Source organism: Sinocyclocheilus grahami, unplaced genomic scaffold (genome assembly GCF_001515645.1).
Source record: "Sinocyclocheilus grahami isolate Dianchi unplaced genomic scaffold, SAMN03320097.WGS_v1.1 scaffold63.1, whole genome shotgun sequence".
NCBI classification, from domain to species: Eukaryota; Metazoa; Chordata; class Actinopteri; order Cypriniformes; family Cyprinidae; genus Sinocyclocheilus; species Sinocyclocheilus grahami.
Genome location: NW_015505242.1, coordinates 1,062,632 through 1,082,428, shown reverse-complemented (window position 1 = coordinate 1,082,428; position 19,797 = coordinate 1,062,632). Strand labels below are relative to the sequence as shown.

The 19,797-nt window shown below is 37.9% G+C and overlaps 1 protein-coding gene and 1 pseudogene across 3 annotated transcripts; both read right to left on the bottom strand.

The window, feature by feature from the left end:
- Positions 1 to 373: 373 nt before the first annotated feature.
- On the bottom strand, positions 374 to 12,475 carry LOC107584775 (WAS/WASL-interacting protein family member 1-like). Of its 3 annotated transcripts, XM_016271510.1 has the most exons (9): positions 12,397 to 12,475; positions 12,050 to 12,123; positions 5,728 to 5,813; positions 5,081 to 5,210; positions 4,728 to 4,859; positions 3,721 to 4,473; positions 3,423 to 3,632; positions 2,177 to 2,290; positions 374 to 1,980 (listed from the first exon to the last, which is right to left on the bottom strand). In XM_016271510.1, exons 3-9 carry the CDS (start codon positions 5,776 to 5,778, stop codon positions 1,928 to 1,930), a joined length of 1,443 nt encoding a protein of 480 aa, XP_016126996.1. In that variant the 5' UTR covers positions 5,779 to 5,813; positions 12,050 to 12,123; positions 12,397 to 12,475; the 3' UTR covers positions 374 to 1,927. The 3 variants fall into 3 exon arrangements, with proteins under 3 accessions (XP_016126996.1, XP_016126997.1, XP_016126998.1); XM_016271511.1 differs by lacking the exon at positions 12,397 to 12,475 and having other exon boundaries at positions 12,050 to 12,341; XM_016271512.1 differs by lacking the exons at positions 12,050 to 12,123; positions 12,397 to 12,475 and adding an exon at positions 10,397 to 10,543.
- A 2,163-nt stretch (positions 12,476 to 14,638) lies between these two features.
- On the bottom strand, positions 14,639 to 19,191 carry LOC107584831 (acetylcholine receptor subunit alpha-like; annotated as a pseudogene).
- Positions 19,192 to 19,797: the final 606 nt, after the last annotated feature.

Genomic DNA, 19,797 nt, shown 5'->3' with positions numbered 1-19,797 from the left:
CCTTATTTCGTCTGGTGATGTCGCTGATTGGTGGAAATGTTAGAGTATACGCTGATATTCACGGAACAATCTCAAGTGATTGGCCAGAGTCATGCGCACTAGTGGATGGGAGTCATTTTGCCTCTATTATTAGTAATGAAGGAATCTGTTGAGAGAATTCCACAAGGCCTTGTTGACCACATATTTCTTTTTTTTTAATAATTGGTTTCTTTTCATTTATTAAAACACACACACACAATAAATAAAATTGCACTGAAATTATAAAGAACATGCTTATAAAATACATTAAAGTTGTCTACTGAAAATGCAAGAAGAGCTTAAAAAGAACTGAATACTGAAATGCGTTATTTTAATGAAAGGAAAAATCCAGCTTCACTTGCATATTTATTTAGAAAACATATTTGGCACACCAGAATAGCAAAGACTGTTTGTAATAAAGTAAATATACAAATGAAACAACATAAAATCTTGTATGAAATGTGCATCTACGAGCACAAAGAGAACATCTAAAGTACCACATTAAGACATAACAGAACATAAATCAGAGGACTTAATAATGTTGGTGGCAAATATTGTTTCTTTTTGGCTGTGCAATCATCTCTCTCTTCTCTAATAAATTCAAGATGCTTCAGATACATTGCATATATCACTGAAATTTTCCTTTTTAATGTTTCATTAAAAGGCCTTTGTAAGTCATCTCTTTATGTAAACAAACATAAGGCAGCATAAACCAAGCCACTGCTTGGCTTCTTGATTCTTTCAAAGTATATAAATGAAGGAAACAAATGAAAAGTAATTCAAGGTATGATATACGTATTGAATATACTTTTAGTCAAGAGCTTTAGGCAAATATAACAGCGCACATCTGAGAAATATCCATAAGGCAACATAATACTGAGCTAACATTAACAAAGCAAACAAGTGCATACGTATATCATAAAATATAACACTTCTTAAACACATTTTTGGCTTTTTGGCTTACATCAACACAGATACAATTTCAATACACAGAAACCCACTTGTATAGGATTTTAAGGCAAATCATTTTTCATTTAAAGATCAGTCATATACAGTGTCAGCTCTCAGGCTTGTTTAAATGGGGGATGATCTAAAGAGTCTTTAATAAAGGACATCTACATTTGCCCATAAACTCAGTCCTTGCTATTTTCACATCAGGGACTGCATATGTGAACAAATCAATCTGCAAAATAGAGTACTGACAGACTGCAACTCTGCTTATTGGAGAGAATTTAGCATTCTAACATTTTGGTCCTAATCACCACATTCACATACTGGTATTAAAGCAAACACACACACACACACACACACACTCTCTTTTAATATTTTAAGTGACTTTTTCAGTCTGATAATTGTTCTAGCTACCTGACATTTTACCTTTGAGGGCTTGAAATGTCAATGCTATTTAACTACTGTGTTGTATGAAAACAGGAAGATAGGGAGCGCCAAAACCCACCAAAATGCTTTAAAATGAGAACTGCTGCACTTCTTCTCAAAATATAATTCTGTATGAGACAAGGACATAAGTGCACACGCAATAGCAAAAATAAGTGACAGCCAAAAAGCCGAAACATTCACACTCTCCTGAAGGCCAATGAACTGTTGCTACAACTCATCATATTCAGAAAAATACTCAAAAATAAAGTCAAACTTAGCTGTAGTATCACTGTAGAGCTCATCACTTGACATACTCATAATAGCCATTATGTATTAATCTCTAAAGCAAACCAAAACAAAATAATATAAAGCATATGTTGTCTGTAATATAACACAATATGATGTTATTTTTATAGTTCTTTTATAGATGTTTTTAATTAATGACTCTGGCAGAAAAATATCAAAAACAGACAGTAACAGAGAAATAAGATAATTGGATAAGGATTGTCAGGCCCTGAGACAACAGTTTCTTTCACCTAGGTATGGGGGGCAGGGGAGGTGCACCTCGCTCTTTCTTTCCTGAACCTGAAACAGACAGAAATATACAAACACACAGACACAGGCACATAAACAAATGGGTAAGACCATGATCGTGCTGAAAGCACTGAATGTTATTCGAAGTATTCATTGGCATGTGGAAGCGACAGCTGCGGGTTGGTTTTGTCTATGTGCATAGCAATAAAACCGGATAAGATGAGAGAAAACAGCTGTGGTTGGTTACCTCGGCTTTCGTTCCTGGACATTTTGCTAGGATAGGTCTTCTGACAGGGAATGTAGGGCTCTGGGGGTGGAAGATCCGATACAGGTCGGAACGTGAAGCGTGATTCCCACTCATCTTGGAAAAACAAATGAAAGGCAAACACCATTAATCTCCAGCATTACCTACTTATGAATCTATGTTACTTACAGTGTTCTTTACAGCTTAATAGAAGTAAATGACATTGCAAGGAACATGCCTGGTTCAATACATGTTCTATTGACAACATATGGGAAACGCCAACAATTACCCCCAAATAATTTGACTGACCCGTCAGTTTGTAAAAAAACATGTTTACAGTAATGCACTTACAATAGAAGTATATAGGGGAAGGCATTCTGAAATTTAAAAGTAGTAATGTGAACTATTTATGTAAAAGCCCCTTCATTTATTTTTCCATTGAAATATTTTTATTATTTGAGCTGTAGTTAAAATTGTTTAGTGGTTAGACAACTGTTCTAAGGTGATGATGTTCTTGGTTATTAGTTTAGCCCTAAAGTATACTTTACGTGTATTTTACGGTATGTGTTCAATGCACATGACTTACATTTCATCACCAAACATGCATACTGCACATGTGCAGACAGATTTTTCTTAACATGCATACTCTACGCTCAGATGGCACATGCGCCTTGAATTGTTTTGCACTAATTAGGTGGCGACACTGCCACGGTCTTGGTTTCACAGTCAGAAAAATGGAGGAGACAGAACAACAACAACAAAGACCGAAGCAAAAATAGTTGACAATCCATAAAAATCCATCATACAGTCTCCACTATGGCACTGGCATATGATGCCACCAGTAAAATGGTCTACGGAGTCTGGTGTGGAAGAATCTGACTAGCCTGCACAAGTCCTCAAAAGCATTGGGACGAAATGGAACGTGGTCTGCAAACCAGATTCCAATGTACAACACTATCCCTGATGCTGTAATGTCTGAATGGGAACAAATCCTCACAACCATGTTGCAACATCTATTGGGCAACCATCCCTGAAGAGTGGAAGCTGTTATAGCAGCAAAGGAACAACCAATTCCTTATTAATGCCAATGGTTTTGAGATCAAATGTTCATCAAGCAAATGGGTACAGTGTACCCATGGTGTACAGACTTATGGTAAATTATACCAATGCAAAACAACTAAATCCTTGACATTTATTCTTGGTAAACTCTACAAGACTCGTTAACATGTGTATAGGAATGTCACAATACCTATATGATGTCCCTGATTGTGGTATCCATTGCCCATAGGTGGGGGAGGAGGGGGCAGAGGTCCAGAGGAGGGTCTGTCTGGTGGGAGTGGTGGTCTACTGCCACCACGGTGAGGCTCCACACCTGGTCTGTTTGGCAGAAGAGGGGCTGGTGATGACCTCACACTTCCTCCTCCTGGACGGCCAGAAAGAGGTGGAGGTGGAAGAGGTCCTGTGGACAAAAAGACAAAGACATAATATAAATGATCAAACAGGTACATTTCAGATTATCCTGCAACAACCTGCAACTTCTCCTCTACCTGTTCGTCCACCTGCATTCCGGCCCAATGCGGGCGGTCTCTCAGAAGGAGGTGGAGGAAGTGGTCCAGATCGCCCAGGTGGAGGGGCGGGAGGATGCGAGGCAAGTGACAGGTTCCGTTCAGGAAGGCGTGGTGTATGCTCCTCAGGAGTAGACGGGTTTGGGCGTCCTGGAGGCAGAGGAGGTGCTGCACTAACAGGTGGCCGCAGAGAAGCAGGAGCAGGAGCTGGAGGAGGAGTTGGTTTACTACTTGCTGATGGTGGAGGTGGAGGAGGCGGGCTGTCCCGAGTGAGTGGCAAAGAAGAACGGTTTGCAGGGGGAATAGGTGGAGGACGGTCATCACCTCGACCAGGTGCAGGGGGAGGAGGCGGCCGTCCAGCATGACCAGCTGAGGGTGAAGGAACGGAAGGAGGACGACTAAATGCAGCTGGCACCGGTGGAGGTGCAGGCTGCCGCCCAGGAGGGTTTGGAGGTGGAGGGGTTGGTGCAGAACCAAGGCGAGGAGTCCCTGGAAGTGAGGGTGGTCCCCTGCTCAGTGCCCCACTCTGAAAGGGCCGTGGGGCACTTGGAAGCGGTGGAGGAGGTCCTCCAGGTGTTTCAGGATACGGTAGGGTCATTCGTGGGCGAGGGGGGTCAACGGATTCACTGCGTTGCATAGGCAGACGATGGGCGGTGCCAGATCCTCCTCCGAAGGGCCGTGGACCAGAGCTACGAGCACCAGGTGGCAGAACTGGAGGCCTGACATTACTGGAGTCTGTAAGAGAGAGCAAATAATCTAATAAAAAGAGGTAACCTAACAAATGCATGGTTATTAAATAAATTTTTCGCCGTTTTCTAAAGTAAATATTATACTTTATTTTATGAATATATAAGGTCCATAATTGGGATTGGCCAAAATTTCTATATCGCAAATCCCTGTTGAATGAATGAGTTGAAATGTGTCAGTACACAGTAGTAGTATATAGCAAGCTTTAGTAGTATGTTTGATATACATGTGTGCGTTCTTACCATCTCGAGTGGAGCGCAGCTTTGGCATGCCTCCCTGGAAGAGCCCACCCAGACCAGATGGAGCTCCACCTCCAAACCCTCCCCCTCCTCCAGGCCCACCTCCTCCTCCACCTCCACCACCACCTTTGGGTTCTGTCAAAACAAACATGTATTTAATATTTTGGACTGGAGAGCAAACCCGCAACCAATAAGTGTTGCTACTCATTATACATGCAAAAATCATTAACATACAAAGGAGTTTAGAAAGTACAGCATAAAAGAAAACCTGTTTAAACATATTAAAATTAATTGCGTCTGTTTTGGTGCGTTGACAGTGTATAGCCAGTGTAACTCCATAAGGTGCAGGATCTTACTGTCAAGTATGGGGGCGCTACGGTCATTAGTAACTGACTTCTTTAGCCTTGCTCCTTTGCTGATGTCGGACAGTAGAGCATTCCTGCCATGCTGCGCCGATTTATTCAAGACAGGCTTCTCAGTGTTTGCCTGTGAGAAATACAAGCACAGATATTTTCTGTAGAAATCATTAAAGCACTGGTGCCCCACAGCTTTACCACTTAAGACTGAAACACACTAAATGATTTCGCCTAATTTGCAGTCTAGAAGAGTCGACAATAGTTGGTGAAAGTCAAAGCCAGTCTGCAGATTTTGGGCAGACAAGTTAACAGATTTGACAGAAAATCACAGTGTGTCTCCAGTTTTTGTTTTGGCTTCAGACTATTATTTCTTCCAGTCCATCTTTATACAATATGCGTGATATTTTGAGCCAGTTTTAGAACACGTATTGTTTTCATTTGTCATGCCTCTCCTAGCAACGAGGTGCTTGTTTCTGTGAGAGGTTATTGTATGCAAAACTGGTAGTGTGTGATCATTTAGTGTATATGATGCCCAGTTTTTCTCTGTAACCATTTTCAAAGTGTATGATGCCTAGGGTTTTAAAATCTGTTTTAGGTTTTGAAAGTTGTGTAGTGTATTTATTGTGTGTGCTTATTTGTGTGTGTACCTGAGAGAAGGTGGGGGGTGGCGGAGGGGGAGGTGGAGGAGGTACCGGCATTTTTTCTCCTTGTCGTCACCTCCTCTCACTGAGTCCTGACGAACAGAAAGAGATTTTTTTATATTTTAAAAAGAAATTGTGTTGCTTGTTGCCACAATATTGAGTGGTTTCCAGAGTGATGTTACGCAGTTGCTAGGGTGTTCTGGGTGGTTAGTTTCAAATAAAAAAAGCAATTATTATTAAAACAAATGTAATTCTTGAAAACCTTTGAAATAATTGTTTATTATTTCTTAGAAAAACACCAATTACTTCTTAATTCAAGATAGTTCTAAAAAATTACTTTGAAAAATATATGTACATATATATATATATATATATATATATATATATTACTAAAAAAAATGTATGTTGCATCTTCAAACAAGCCTCAGAAGTATTCATTGGTCAAGCATACCATAAGCGCCTCCTCTGTACACATGTAGCCTATAATGTGACACTGACATTGCATCACATGAGCGTTTGATTGCTTGACAGGAGTTTCATTACATTGCAGCACATATCCATCTTAATAAATATTCGTACACACAAGTAGTTGTCATGTGACAACTGTGTCTTTGACCTTGAAATAATGACAGTGGTGCTTGAACACCACTAGCAGGAAACCCAACTGTAGCATGAATAGAAATAACATCATCACACTTTTCAGGTTTAAAAAAAAAACAGACCTGAGACATTCATTAAATCACTGGTACTAATCTAACCACACCACATGACCCTACTAAAGTGGTCTCACACAGCCGCAAAGTTTTGAATGGGTTTGACAGTAAGTAGCGAGTCTTGAAATGTCCTATTGTGCTATATATCAAGATCCCTTTTTGGGCATGCAATGACAACATAAGGCCATAACAAAAAAAATAAGGTAATTTCTGAAATGTAGAAAGCATAATGTAATAGACTAGTTCTCATAATATTCTCTCACACACTCAAACAACTAATACAGTAATGCCAACAATTACAAACTTTAAACTTTTCTCTGAGTTCAAGTTTGATAAAGGCCTCTCACTGCTAACATCCGGAAGAGATCATAAACAGGAAGAGCTACAGCAATATACCTCTCACTTCTCATTCTCTATTTCATAAACGCACATCCACATTAGTTAATATCATGCAGACAAAGGTGGCAAAGAAACAACAAAAGGTTAAAAGCCACAAGTTCCCACACAGAATCTTACAGAACTACCACATTTTGCTATAAGTTTGATTGCATCATATAATAATTGCTGTTAATATTTTTCATCGTCTGTTTTATTACGTCTTAAATTGATTTTTCCGTACTGCTGGTTCGTCTGGTCAGAGGAGAACTATTGACACAATATGTATTGTTAAAAGCGCTATATAAATAAAGGTGACTTGACTTGACTGAATCTATGAGACTCAAAGAGAACAAGTTAACACACAAATACCCAGAAACACACAGTTTACAAGCTCTTTAAAGCGTCTGCTCTTTCATCATCAAGATCTCTTAAGGGCGTCTTACGGACAGCCACATCCCACTACTTCATTTGTCGCTCTTTCTTTTACTTCCTCTCTCTCTCCTTCTCTCTCCCTCTCTCAGGTATTTTTATTCAGAGGTAAGCGGACATCCGGTCAGTTTGGCAAACGTTCGGATCACTGTAAAGTGAGCAAACTTCCTTACATCACTTAAGTAACATTCAAGAGCCATGCATGCTTAAGTATTTTAAAGGTAAAGTGATGTTAGAATTATTTCTCCTATTGCAGCTTAACATCCAGACAACTAGTGTAAATACTGTGTGGCACTTAAAAAAACATTGCTCTGTTTTGTTTTAGCATCCTGACCAGGGGTGCATTTCCCAAGAGCACTGTTAGCCAACAAAGGTCACAAGTTCTGTCATTACAACATGATTCAATGATTTGACATTTCCCAAAACCATAGTTTAAATGAATATTTGCAAAAGGCAAACAGCAACGACTGGGAACAGAAATAGTGAGACAGACCTCAGATGCCATGTTTGATACAACAGCATCTCAGAGAAATTACAAGCTGCTGACTCAATGAACCACATCTATATGAGAGTGTACACCAATTCCATATTTAAAGGGATAGTTCACCCAAAAATGAAAATTCTGTCATTAATTATTCACCCTCATGTCATTCCAAACCCATAAGACCTTTGTTCATCTTCAGGATGACTTTCCAACCAATGCTGTTATCTTTCTTTATTCTAAATGAATATTGATATTTATAAACAGCTAGTCACAAATCTATCGTGGTACTTTAATGGCATACATCAAAAATTGTAACTGACATGCACTGCCAGATACCATGCAATGCTACATGAAGTCAAACATTCTTTTTAGCAGTTATGTTTGGTGATGCTAGTAGTGCAACAAATACATCACCTTTATGATTTCTGAGAGGTGCAGATAAGTGTAAAAAACATTCCAGTGTCTTGAGAGAGAACAGTGGAGATGGACTATGGAGAATGTGATGCTGGATATACACTCTACAGCTGCCCTGTCTGGACTGTGCTATACATCCAGCAGTCTGAAATGTCATCATGTCTTAAACAGGGCCTTTGGCTGGACATTGTGTTCTTTTTGGAATTAGTCTATGCCAAGTGTGTGTTTTAGTGTGACAGTGTCTTATACAAATCACATAATGCATTTCACCTCTGTACCAGTCAAGAGTCAACCCTGCTCCAAATTTGCATACTATGTGTTCTAAATAATAAGTGAAATTTCCAACTTTCACATTTGGCGTATGCTTGTAATTTATATTGCTGAACAAACCATGAGAATGCTTTTCTAAAAAACCCATCTGAATTTCTCAAGGGAACCCATGCCAAATTAGCCTTCAAGGTAGTCCCAATTATTTACATCATGACTGAACAACTGGTGCAACAATCAGGTTACAGAAGTAAAAATCCCATTCATTTTCTCCACAGGGGAACTGATTTTAAACCTTTAAAGACAGACCTACTGTGAGCTACGTGGCTGATAATCAATGGTATAGTCTGCAGTATTTTAACTTATATATAAATAGCTATGCTAACAGATGAATTTCTGGTGAGAAACTACACTATCAATGATTTTGTGAGAAATCTCCACCAATCAAAGAATCAAAACAAGCAAATCAAGCCAAAAGAATGCTTTAGAGCTTGCACACTCCCATGAAGCACTGCAAATTTTGTGACAGAGTCAGTCTCCCTAATCTCTCAAACTACTGAAATATTTGTACATATGCATATTTTGCAATAAATAAAAAAACATGCTGCTGATATACACATAATCAACATCTTTAAATCGATAGTTTTATATTTATCTGTTGTTTTTAATTGAATTATGACATCCGGATTATGTGATTCTTTCCCTTATTAAAGCCATTAATTACACAGTTATGTACCTTTGTCTTTTAGTGCGATTTTCAAATAAACTTTTGCTTCAAATCAAAGTTTGTAATGTTGTGATACACCTCGTAGTTGGTTGGTTTAAGTCATGGCTTATAACGCTTTAACAAAGACTTTTTAAAAATACCTATGGGAAAAATTTACTTTTAAAAATTAAATTTAATAAAAATTCATTTGCACTGTTGCACTCTACTGAGATGCAGCCTAGGTCCCAGAATTTATGGAATTCAAATGTAAGGCCAATGTCAACAATGAAAAGTTAAATCTGAGATATCCAGCTCTCACTAAATAATGTTAAAGGTGTCATATGATGTTGCTAAAAAGAACATAATTTTGTGTATTTGGTGTAATGAAATGTGTTTATGCGGTTTAAGGGTCAAAAAACATTCTTTTCCACATACTGTACATCAGTTTCTCCTCTATGTCCCACCTTTCTGAAACGATTTTTACAAAGCTCATCGGTCTGAAAAGCGAGGTGTGCTCTGATTGGCCAGCTATCCAGTGCGTTGTGATTGGCCGAATACCTCAAGCATGTGACAGAAATGTTACGCCCCTTACCATATTGTGATGCCGTGTCCGGCCGGAGCGACGAGACAAAAACATTAAAACCCATTATAAACGAGGCATTTGTTGCATCCAGTGGGGACATATTTACGGATTATAATGACTTGTACTGTCTTTTTACGCGTTGCGTTGCGTCGCGTAAACATAAAACCATGTCTGCATTTGTGATCGGAGAAATGACAAACAACAAGCGCTACTCTACACTGCTCAAAACTTGCGTTTAAATCGTCAGTGGCAAATTCTTTAACAGTGTTGTAAATACAACTTAACCACTGATTTCTAGTTGTGTCCTCTTTTGGAAGGCCAAACAAAGTAGTTTCGCTTTCACAACGAAACACACAGCGGGCTAGAGTCAGCGGAGGCGGACGGCCTTGAGTACTCCAAAGAGAAAGGAAAAATTTAAATCGCATCATATGACCCCTTTAAATCAAGAAACCAAAAATGGGTGGAGTCCTTCAACCACAACCTGCTACATCATACATGCAAAATCAGGCAGGAAGGGGCCACCCACAGAAAACCATACCTTTGTTTATTTGAAAGTGTTGTAAAACAGGATTTCTGTCAATTGCACTTTGCAATGCTTGCTGAAATTAACACATCAGAAGCATTAAAAAAAATGGCTTACGAATGCTCAGCTTGCATAATGTGAGCATATTCAAGCAAATAATGTGCCCACTGTGTCTTACTCTGTCTTTCCATCACTTTGTAGGCAGTCTTTATTGTCCACTTCCTTTCTGAAACTCAGCATAACGTTGACACCTCTGGCTACATGCAAGCTTGTATCAAATGGATGATCTCAGATTCCGTCACATGATTTCTGACTCTCTTCGAAACGCTGGTCAAATAGAACACTAAACCAGACAAGAGAGAAGTAGAAGTTATGACAGTACTTCTTTCACTGAGAGGAAGTTAATGCAGAGAAAGAACTCTATTTGTATGGCTTATGCAGACTAAAATGACTTGTTCCTTCTTAAGTTCTCACTAAAAACTGCATGCATTCACAGTCTCAACAGTAGCTCACTGTGATTTAAAAAGAAAAAAACAACAGTTGCTAAATAGTGTCACATTTCACACTTGGTGAAAACCACATGAAAAAATCAAGAGCAGGACTTGGCGTTGACATCAGCAGACTCATAAAAGTATTTAATGCAAGAAGGCGAGTTTGCTTGAAAGCAACATTTTCCAGCTTTTCAATTATCAAAACGATTTCATGTGAAAAATCCATACAATCCCAAGCCAACTAACACACAAGTAATGTGCTTTGAGGTATCGCATTTAAGAGGAATGAACAGAGCAAAACAATGATACTACTGTGTTTGAAATAATTTGACATTGACCGCTCAAAATAACATGGTCTTCAATTCACAAGAAGAAAGCTTAAAAATGAGAGAAAAAAGGAAGGGGGAAAGCATACGACTTGCATTGTATTTCACTGTGGAGACCCCGTGGCCTGTCAATTAGAACCACATGCTCATACTAGTCCGAATCATTTCCACGAATCGGTTCTTTTGAACAGTTCATTAAAAACAGATTCATCAATTATTTTATGTCATATCTTAATTGCGCCCTCAGGAGGTCTCTTGAAAGCAACATTTATTGCTTTTTACGTCTACGTTTTATTGTTCATTTCGATTAAGTTTTTATTCATAAGAATGCCAGTCATGATTCAGCTCACAAAAGTCGTTTACCCAAAGAGAGTTTGCATTTACATTACACAAAAATAAAATTCCTTTACATTGGTTCACTCCAAACGATGCTCGTACGATCATCTCATTTTGATAATACAATTATTTGTAATCGAACATGTCCATGAGTTATTGGTTTAATGAGCCGTTGCATTTGACTCGACAAACGCTCGAACCGATTCAGTTCTAGTCGTGAACAAATCGCTCGGTCCGATTTTGACCGATTCAACGAAAAGGTCCGACTCAAAGAACGATTCATTCACAAATCAGAAATCGCTTGCTATTACAGCTGATTTAAATAACTGTGACATGACAACGGTAATAATGACTTAGTTGCCAGAGGGGAAAAAGACAATTAAGATTTGTTGCGTCTCTAAAGTACAGAAAACACTTTAACTCATTCACCCTGCCACATATTCACGCTCAAACTGGCAACCCAGGAAGCGGGGGGGCCTCTGCTTCCCCTGAACGTTGGCACCGTTTGCATTTTTGTGGATGAAACAGTGGTTTTAAACATAACACTTTATCCAAACAACAATAAACTCACATAATAATTACAAGTTTGCGGTAATAAATAAATAACGGGAAATCTGGTCACAAATTAGATCCTTGAGTCGGGCATTTTAGAAAGCAACGGGCTGCGTGAACACTTACCGGTGGTTTGCGTCTTTTTCTCTGCGTCCTCCGCTCACGAACCAAATACAGCAACGATCATCATCATGAAGCATCTACACAAACACAGAGGAACACAAGTTTTGGGCCACTCCTTCATGGCAGAAAGCACACACACAAACACAACTTCTCTCCACTGTTTCCGCCCAGCGCGTGCTGCCGTCCGACAACCCATCACATTCGCAAGAAGGAATAACATTAAAACCGTATCGCTTTCACAATGGATGCAAAAATTCAGTACGTCTCAGCAGTATCACATCTCTTTAAATGAGGGAAGTACAGCTCAATGTTTCGAATAAGACGTGATATCTTCTAATCCGGTTCTTTACCCAGTTTTTCTTCCTCCACCAACACAACAGGCTCTCCGTTCCCTTTATCCGGGACATTCGGCTGTGATGCAACGTTTCCAGATGTGTGCGACTGCCTCGAGCTGAGCTCAAACATCTGTCTAACTCTGCACACAGTGTGTGACAGAAAAAGCTTGAGCGCTGACTGTATGAAAGTATGGAAAATGTAACAGGCGTGTCAATCAGATTTAAATTCAAATACATTCGCTTGTAATTCACACATTTCTGGTCATAGTGAGAGAGAAAAAATCTGCAAAAATGCCTAGAACACAAAACATTTGCTAAACCACTAAAGCCAAACAAAATTTTAGGCATAAAAGCAATTATATATAAGACAGAGAGAGAACCCAAACACTGTGATATTAGTTTATTATGCATTACAAGACAAATTTTCAATTTTTCAATCAGGCCTATAAGCTTAATTAAAAAGCATATTAAAACAAAAAATTAACTATTAAATAATGTATATGTATGATATATTTGCCCAAACACACATTGACATATACCGTCAGGCAAATGTAACAACAGCAACATCATCAGCTTCAACCATTTGTCTGCTATTTAGGTTTCGTTCTTTTTTTCCGTTCAAATACAGTTTATTCATTCTTTTCTCTTTAAATATCAAGTGATTCAAGTACATTGGTTACCATGGAAAACACAGACCAAGAAAAATAAAAACAAATAAAAATATAATAAGCTCTTATGTAAAATAAATGCCACACATTCTCATATTTCTCTGCTTCCATGCTTAATTCTGACAAGTTATGCATATACATAGGCTACAGACATTCTAGGTTAGGAGCAAGAGACTGTATTAAAGTCATATGATGCGGTCAAATGATGCGATTTCAAATTTTCCTTTCTCTTTGGAGTGTTACAAGCTCTTGGTGCATAAAGAAGATCTGTCAAGTTGCAAAGACTAAAGTCTCAAATCCAAAGAGATATTCTTTATAAAAGTTAAGATTCAGCCACGCCTACCTAAAACGGCTCGTTCTAGCACGCCCCCACATGTCTACCTCACTATGTGGGAAGATTTGCATAACGCTGCCCAAATGTTCATGCAAAGAAAGAAGGCGTAACTTTTATTCTCGCTGTAGTATTGTTGCCGCTGCAGCCATGTCGTGAAGATGCTGTGTGCTTCGTTGTGAAAGTGAAACTACTTTGTCTGCTTCGCCAGAGCTGATCTGTGCTGGTCGCTAAGGGAATACATCAACTTTCACCGTGGACTAAACGGAGTTCAGCCCAGGGTCGTCACATGTGGTTGCCGCTCATTCGTCGGATCCGCCGGGCCTCAGCTCACTCTATCCCGGCCTCAGCGCACGCTAAGCCGGGGCTTCCCCTCACGCTAGGCCACTGTGTTTTTCGTTGTGAAAGCGAAACTACTTTGTTTGGTCTTCCAAAAGAGGACACGACTACAAATCAGTGGTTAAGTTGTATTTACAACACTGTTCCAGAACAGTTTAACCCAAATATCCAGATGTGTGCAGCACATTTTATGGAGGACTGTTTACTGATCCTGGGAGAGTAACGTTAGACTAAAATGCCAGCAGTTCTGACTCACAGTCTGTAAGTACATTTTCATTTAAAGGATTTGCCATGCGCGGCGCGATGCAATGCAACGCAACACATAAAAAGACAGTATAAGTCATTATAATCAGTAATTATGTCCCCACTGGATGCAACAAATGCCTCGTTTGTAATATGTTTTAATGTTTTTTTCTCGTCGCTCTGGCCGGGACACGGCATCAACAGTATGGTGAGAGGCGTAACATTTCCGTCTCACACTTGAGGTATTCGGCCAATCACAACGCACTGGGTAGCTGGCCAATCACAGCACACCTCGCTTTTTCAGACCGATGAGCTTTGTAAAAATCGACGCATTTCAAAAAGGCAGGGCATAGAGGAGAAACAATAATGTACAGTATGTGGATAATAATGTGTTTTTTTACTTTAAACCGCATAAACACATTTCATTACACCAAATACACAAAATTATGTTCTTTTTAGCAGCATCATATGACCCCTTTAAGACAAATACTTTAAATGAAGAGAAAAAAATCAGTGTATGCGTTCAGACAAAATTATGTTCTTTTTAGCAGCATCATATGACCCCTTTAACACAAATACTTTAAATGAAGAGAAAAAAATCAGTGTATGCGTTCAAGCATCAGGCATCCCCTATGCTACAGCTCAGCAGAGAGTCAAGGCACTCCAGTCCCTGGCTTCATTTGGGCCTTTGGGCTCTCACAGCATGCTGAGCTCGATCAGGCGTCCGGCAAACACTCCTAGTGTGCCAATAATACACACCGCCATAAACACGCATAGAAGAATGTGATCCAGGAACATAGCGACAAATTTCCATTCCTCTGCAGCCTTGATGAACAGACAGAAAGAAAGACACAAGTAGTCAGTTAAAGGTTGAATATGAATGTAGAGTAAAACAAAACTTATTTTCAAAGAGATGCAAAAGTGTCAGGAATAACAAAAAAAGAGGAAGGTAAATGTTCTTACATTCACTCTTAAAAAAAAATGGTGCTTCACGATGCCACAGAAGAATCTTTTTGTCTAAATGGTTCTATAAAGAACTTTTAACATCGGAAGAACCTTTCTGTTTCACAAATGGTTCTTTGTGGTGAAAGAAGGTTCTTCAGATTATAAAAAGATAAGCAAGAGATGGTTCTTTAAAGAAACCTTTGACTGAATGGTTCTTTGTGGAACCAAAAATGGTTCTTCTATAGCATTGCTTAAAGAACCTTTTGAAGCACCTTTATTTTTAAGAGTGTTGTTGGACTCCTCGTCGCTTTTCTTGGTGTCTGCAATGTATTTAACACCCTCGATGGCACTACGCACATCAGGATTTGTGGTTATGGGAGAGTGGTAAGTGACAGAGGCTGGCATGGGTTTCCCTGAAATGTCAGCGATGTCAAAATCTGCAGGAAAGAGACGCTTTTCCTGTCGTTCCTGGGATGGTCGCTTCATAGTGGAGAAAAACATCAGGTTTGGAATGGTGTCTATGAAGATCTGTGGGACAGAGGAGAAAGTCAATATACTTCTCTGATCAGAATCTCAACAGGTTTATCAATAGCTCAAAGTAAACAAAAAATATCCCCAAATACATGTCAAGTTTAGAAACAACTGAAAATCTTAAAAGAAAAAAAACTAAATAAATAAAGTATGTAATTTCTGTTCCACTAGCAGCACTAAACAGGACTGCAAAAATAATGATTCCCATGGTTGGAAAATCTGGATTTTTAATTAAACGATGTAACTTCCAAAAATAAGTGCCTTTGTTAATTTAGGTGTACAATTTTTCAAGGTAAAAACAAGTCACTAAAATGCTGTGGAAGAAATCATCCACCCTTACAAAAATGTTAATTTTATTAAATAAACTTAAGTAAAGTTCAAGTATATTTTCCAACTATACATTATATAGCAAGTACACTAAAATAAATGTACTAGTAGTAGTATACTTGTAAGTGTACTTGGGAGTAAATTGGCCAATGTTTTAGTTTACACTTTTAAGTGTACTTTAGGTGTAACAGTAGTAAACTGAGTACACAATTAGTAAACATGTAAGGATTTCTTTTGTATTCCAAATACACTGTGAACTATACTACAAGTGAACGTATAGAAATGTACTGCTGATATATAGTTTACTAGTTACATGCTTCTATCCCACTTTTTTAGCAAACTGCTAGCATAATAGTTTTTATACTACAAATACTTCCAAGATTTTAAGGGAACTTAATATACGTTTTTACAGTTTATACATTTGTTTATTATGTTTACAATTTATTTATTTATATATTTTTTAATTATATACACTATTTATATATTATTTTTAACTTTAGATATACTACTAGGTTCCTGCTATTTTTTATGCTCTAACTATACTTTAAGTAGATTTTCATTTAATTCCTATGTATACTACCTTTGGATTAATGCCAATGATTTAAGGGTCTTGCTCCTATTGCTATTTGACTTGATGTTTTGTGATGAGATTTAAAATAATTTATTCTGCTAATAGAAGCCAGTATAAATCAGGTCTGTTACAATACCCTAACACTCTCAGATAATTAGCTGTAAACTCAAATCTAAATTATGTTACTTTAAATTATGACTTTTTCCCTGGAACACAAAAAGAGACACTGCTCCTTTCCATATGTACCTTGCGGACCCAAGCAGGTATAGTGTGTGTGCTGGGGGAGCGGTGGTGTGTGCTGATGACAATCACAGTTATGACGATGGAGGCAATGACAAAGATCATGGTGAAGAGCATGTATTTGCCAATGAGTGGAACAGCACTGGATGTGGAAGGGATCAACTCAACAATACCAGCAAGAACACAGTCAGAGAGAGCAGGACAGAGATACTGAGTGTCATCTTCTCACCTAAAAACAAGTAAACTTCAAAACGTCCATAAGGCTCCAAATAAAAAAAATTAAAAAATCAAATGTGATCAAGTATCTTTCATTTGTAATTTATTATACAAAAATAGGCATTACGCCATAATTTTTAATATATTTAAATATACTACTAGAACGTTTCCAACAAAAACAGATACATACAATAAGCAATGTACATATATGTGACCCTGGACCACAAAACCAGCCATAAGGGTCCATTTTTCAAAATTGAGATTTGTACATATTATGAAAGCTGAATAAATAAGCTTTGCATTGATGTATGATTTATTAGGATAGGACAATATTTGGCTGAGATACAACTATTATAATCATATATATTAAATATATGAAAATCTGGAATCTGAGGGTGCAAAAACAATCTAAATATTGAGAAAATCGACTTTAACATTGTCCAAATGATGTTCTTAGCAATGCATATTACTAATCAAAAATTAAGTTTTGGTATATTTATGGTAGGAAATTTACAAAATATCTTCATGGAACATGATGTTTACTTAATATCCTAATGATTTTTGGCATAAAAGAAAAATCGATCATTTTGACACATACAATGTATTTTTGGCTATTGCTACAAATATACCCCCGTGACTTAAGACTGGTTTTGTGCTCCAGGGTCACAAATTTATATTGCATTCTCCTGATGGTCATGACTGGTGATCACGTGTGTATGGTGTTATAGTTACTGGGTTGATAATGACAAGGTTGCCATCATAAGTCCACGTTCCAAGTTTCATGCTGCAGTTTTGCAGGTCGAAGGGAAAGTGAAGGACCACAATCTCACAGTAGCTCTTAAAGATTGCTGGGGGAGTCCACGTTATCATACCTGTGTGCTCCAACAAGACTTTCGTCTCATGGACGATGGCAAAGTCTCCATCAGCACTGAACATACACATACACAAATAAAGAAAGATATCAGATCAACTATATATATAAACATATTTCAAGGCATTTATATCACCTGACTGATTCACACTAACATACCACAGATGCAAAGAGTGAAAGTTCTGTACAAAGTGACTCATACTTGTTATAAAGCACCAAATCTGGTTTCCAGATGTCAGTGGAGGGAATTCTGATCTTCCTGATGCCACCGTAGTCATCAGGATTCCACTGCAGATTCACATCCTTCCATTGCTGAACATCAGATAAGGAGAAAAATATATCTGTATTAATGACTCCTGACTGCTCTAAGTAGGTACTGTCATGTACAATTTGAATTTTGAAAGATTTATGCATTATGGCAGCATTTGTTGAACTGCCTTTAATTCATTAAATGAATAAACAAAATCACTGCAAAATATGATTTCTTACTTTAAGTAAGAAAGCTGAAGTTGAAATGTGACCTCAACATTTCTTGACAGGTTTCATGGCATTTTTGAAAGTATGTGGCACATTAAAATAATTTTTGTTCTAGTACCAAATCTTACATGTGTTATAAACATTGCCTAAATCTCAGTTATTGTTCATATAGATCAATTTTCCCACAGTAAGCACCTCGATATCTACTGATATCTAGTTTGATAGCAGCACACAGGAACTGAAACAGCAGCTGAAACTTGCACCTGCTTTAGCCATACATTACCGGTGACAATCTGATTAACTTCATCCTGTAAATAAGAAAGAAAGGAAAGGTAATGGAAGGTAAGAAAAAACAAAAAGTTTATATGTGCAATGTAAATGTTTTTTAACATTTGAATAAAATATGAATCTGAATTCAAGAAACAAAAATGAACAGAGATATAATTTACCACGCTGATGAGCTGAATGAGTTGTAGTCCCACAGTAACCACTACTGGATCCTTTAAAATGGCTAACAGGACGAACAACCTTGTTATATCCGGTAAACAGAGTCCTTACTAATCTCGTCTCATCTTCTAAGCACAGTGCTGGTACTGCAACACACACACACACACAAATTTAGTTGCTCAGCGAGAAAAAGTTATCACCCCACTCTTCTTACACACAAACACACATGTCCATCCTTAATGGCACAGTGGATTAACATTGATGGAGTTAAGCAACTGCATATGACACACACACACTGATGAAACACTAAGAGATGCAATATGTCTGAGTAATGTCACTATTAACCAGAACTAAGAAGTAATGCAGAAATTCAGTTTGTAAAGAATCTTCTTTACATTTCTGAGCCATGTTGTTCTGAGAATAATGAACTAAAAATGTCCATGTTTCCATATGTTAATGACAGAATGTGACCATTTCAATTGCAATCTTGACTTGATTTCAACATCAGCACTATTGTTCCATCAGTTTGAGTACTGGTAGTCTGGTGAATGTACTCACACAGGTAAATGAGTGAGCTTTTGGGTCCACATGTACAGTTGCACATAACTATCAAATGTCTTTAATATAAACATTTCAGCTGCTCATTAAAAAATTATCAAATATGTCCACCGAGTATTACTTGTACCTTGCCCTAACCTCTTGAAATGTTGCAGTATGATAAAAAAAAATGCATTCTAGTGTCGCCCCCTTGGAGCTCAGTCATTCTTGAGATGTGGGACAAAACAGGTCCAGCAAGGGTAACTGCTATTAGCTTTAAAAAATAAAAATATTTTCTATTTTAAATGTCATGAGGGATTAATAATAGAATGCATTTAACACAATTATCACCTTCAATTTAATTTTCTCATTATTATACCAAATCTGTGTTTCTTAATGTCCTCTCACTACGTCTAAAACAGTGTGTCCACAGAGAAGGGTTCAATCATTCATATGCAATAAAATGGATAAAAATGTTTTTTTAATGATGAAAAAGAGCTTGTTTTATCAAAAGCAACACTTAATAATATCTCCAATCAAAGCAAGGTTGTTTTTTTAATGACACATGCATGTTTCATAAGATTTTTAAGTTGCGTCCCCACTTTTTGTCAACACCATCAGACATTCAATAAAATGTAATAAAATCAGGGAATATCAGGGGCAGCTGTCACTC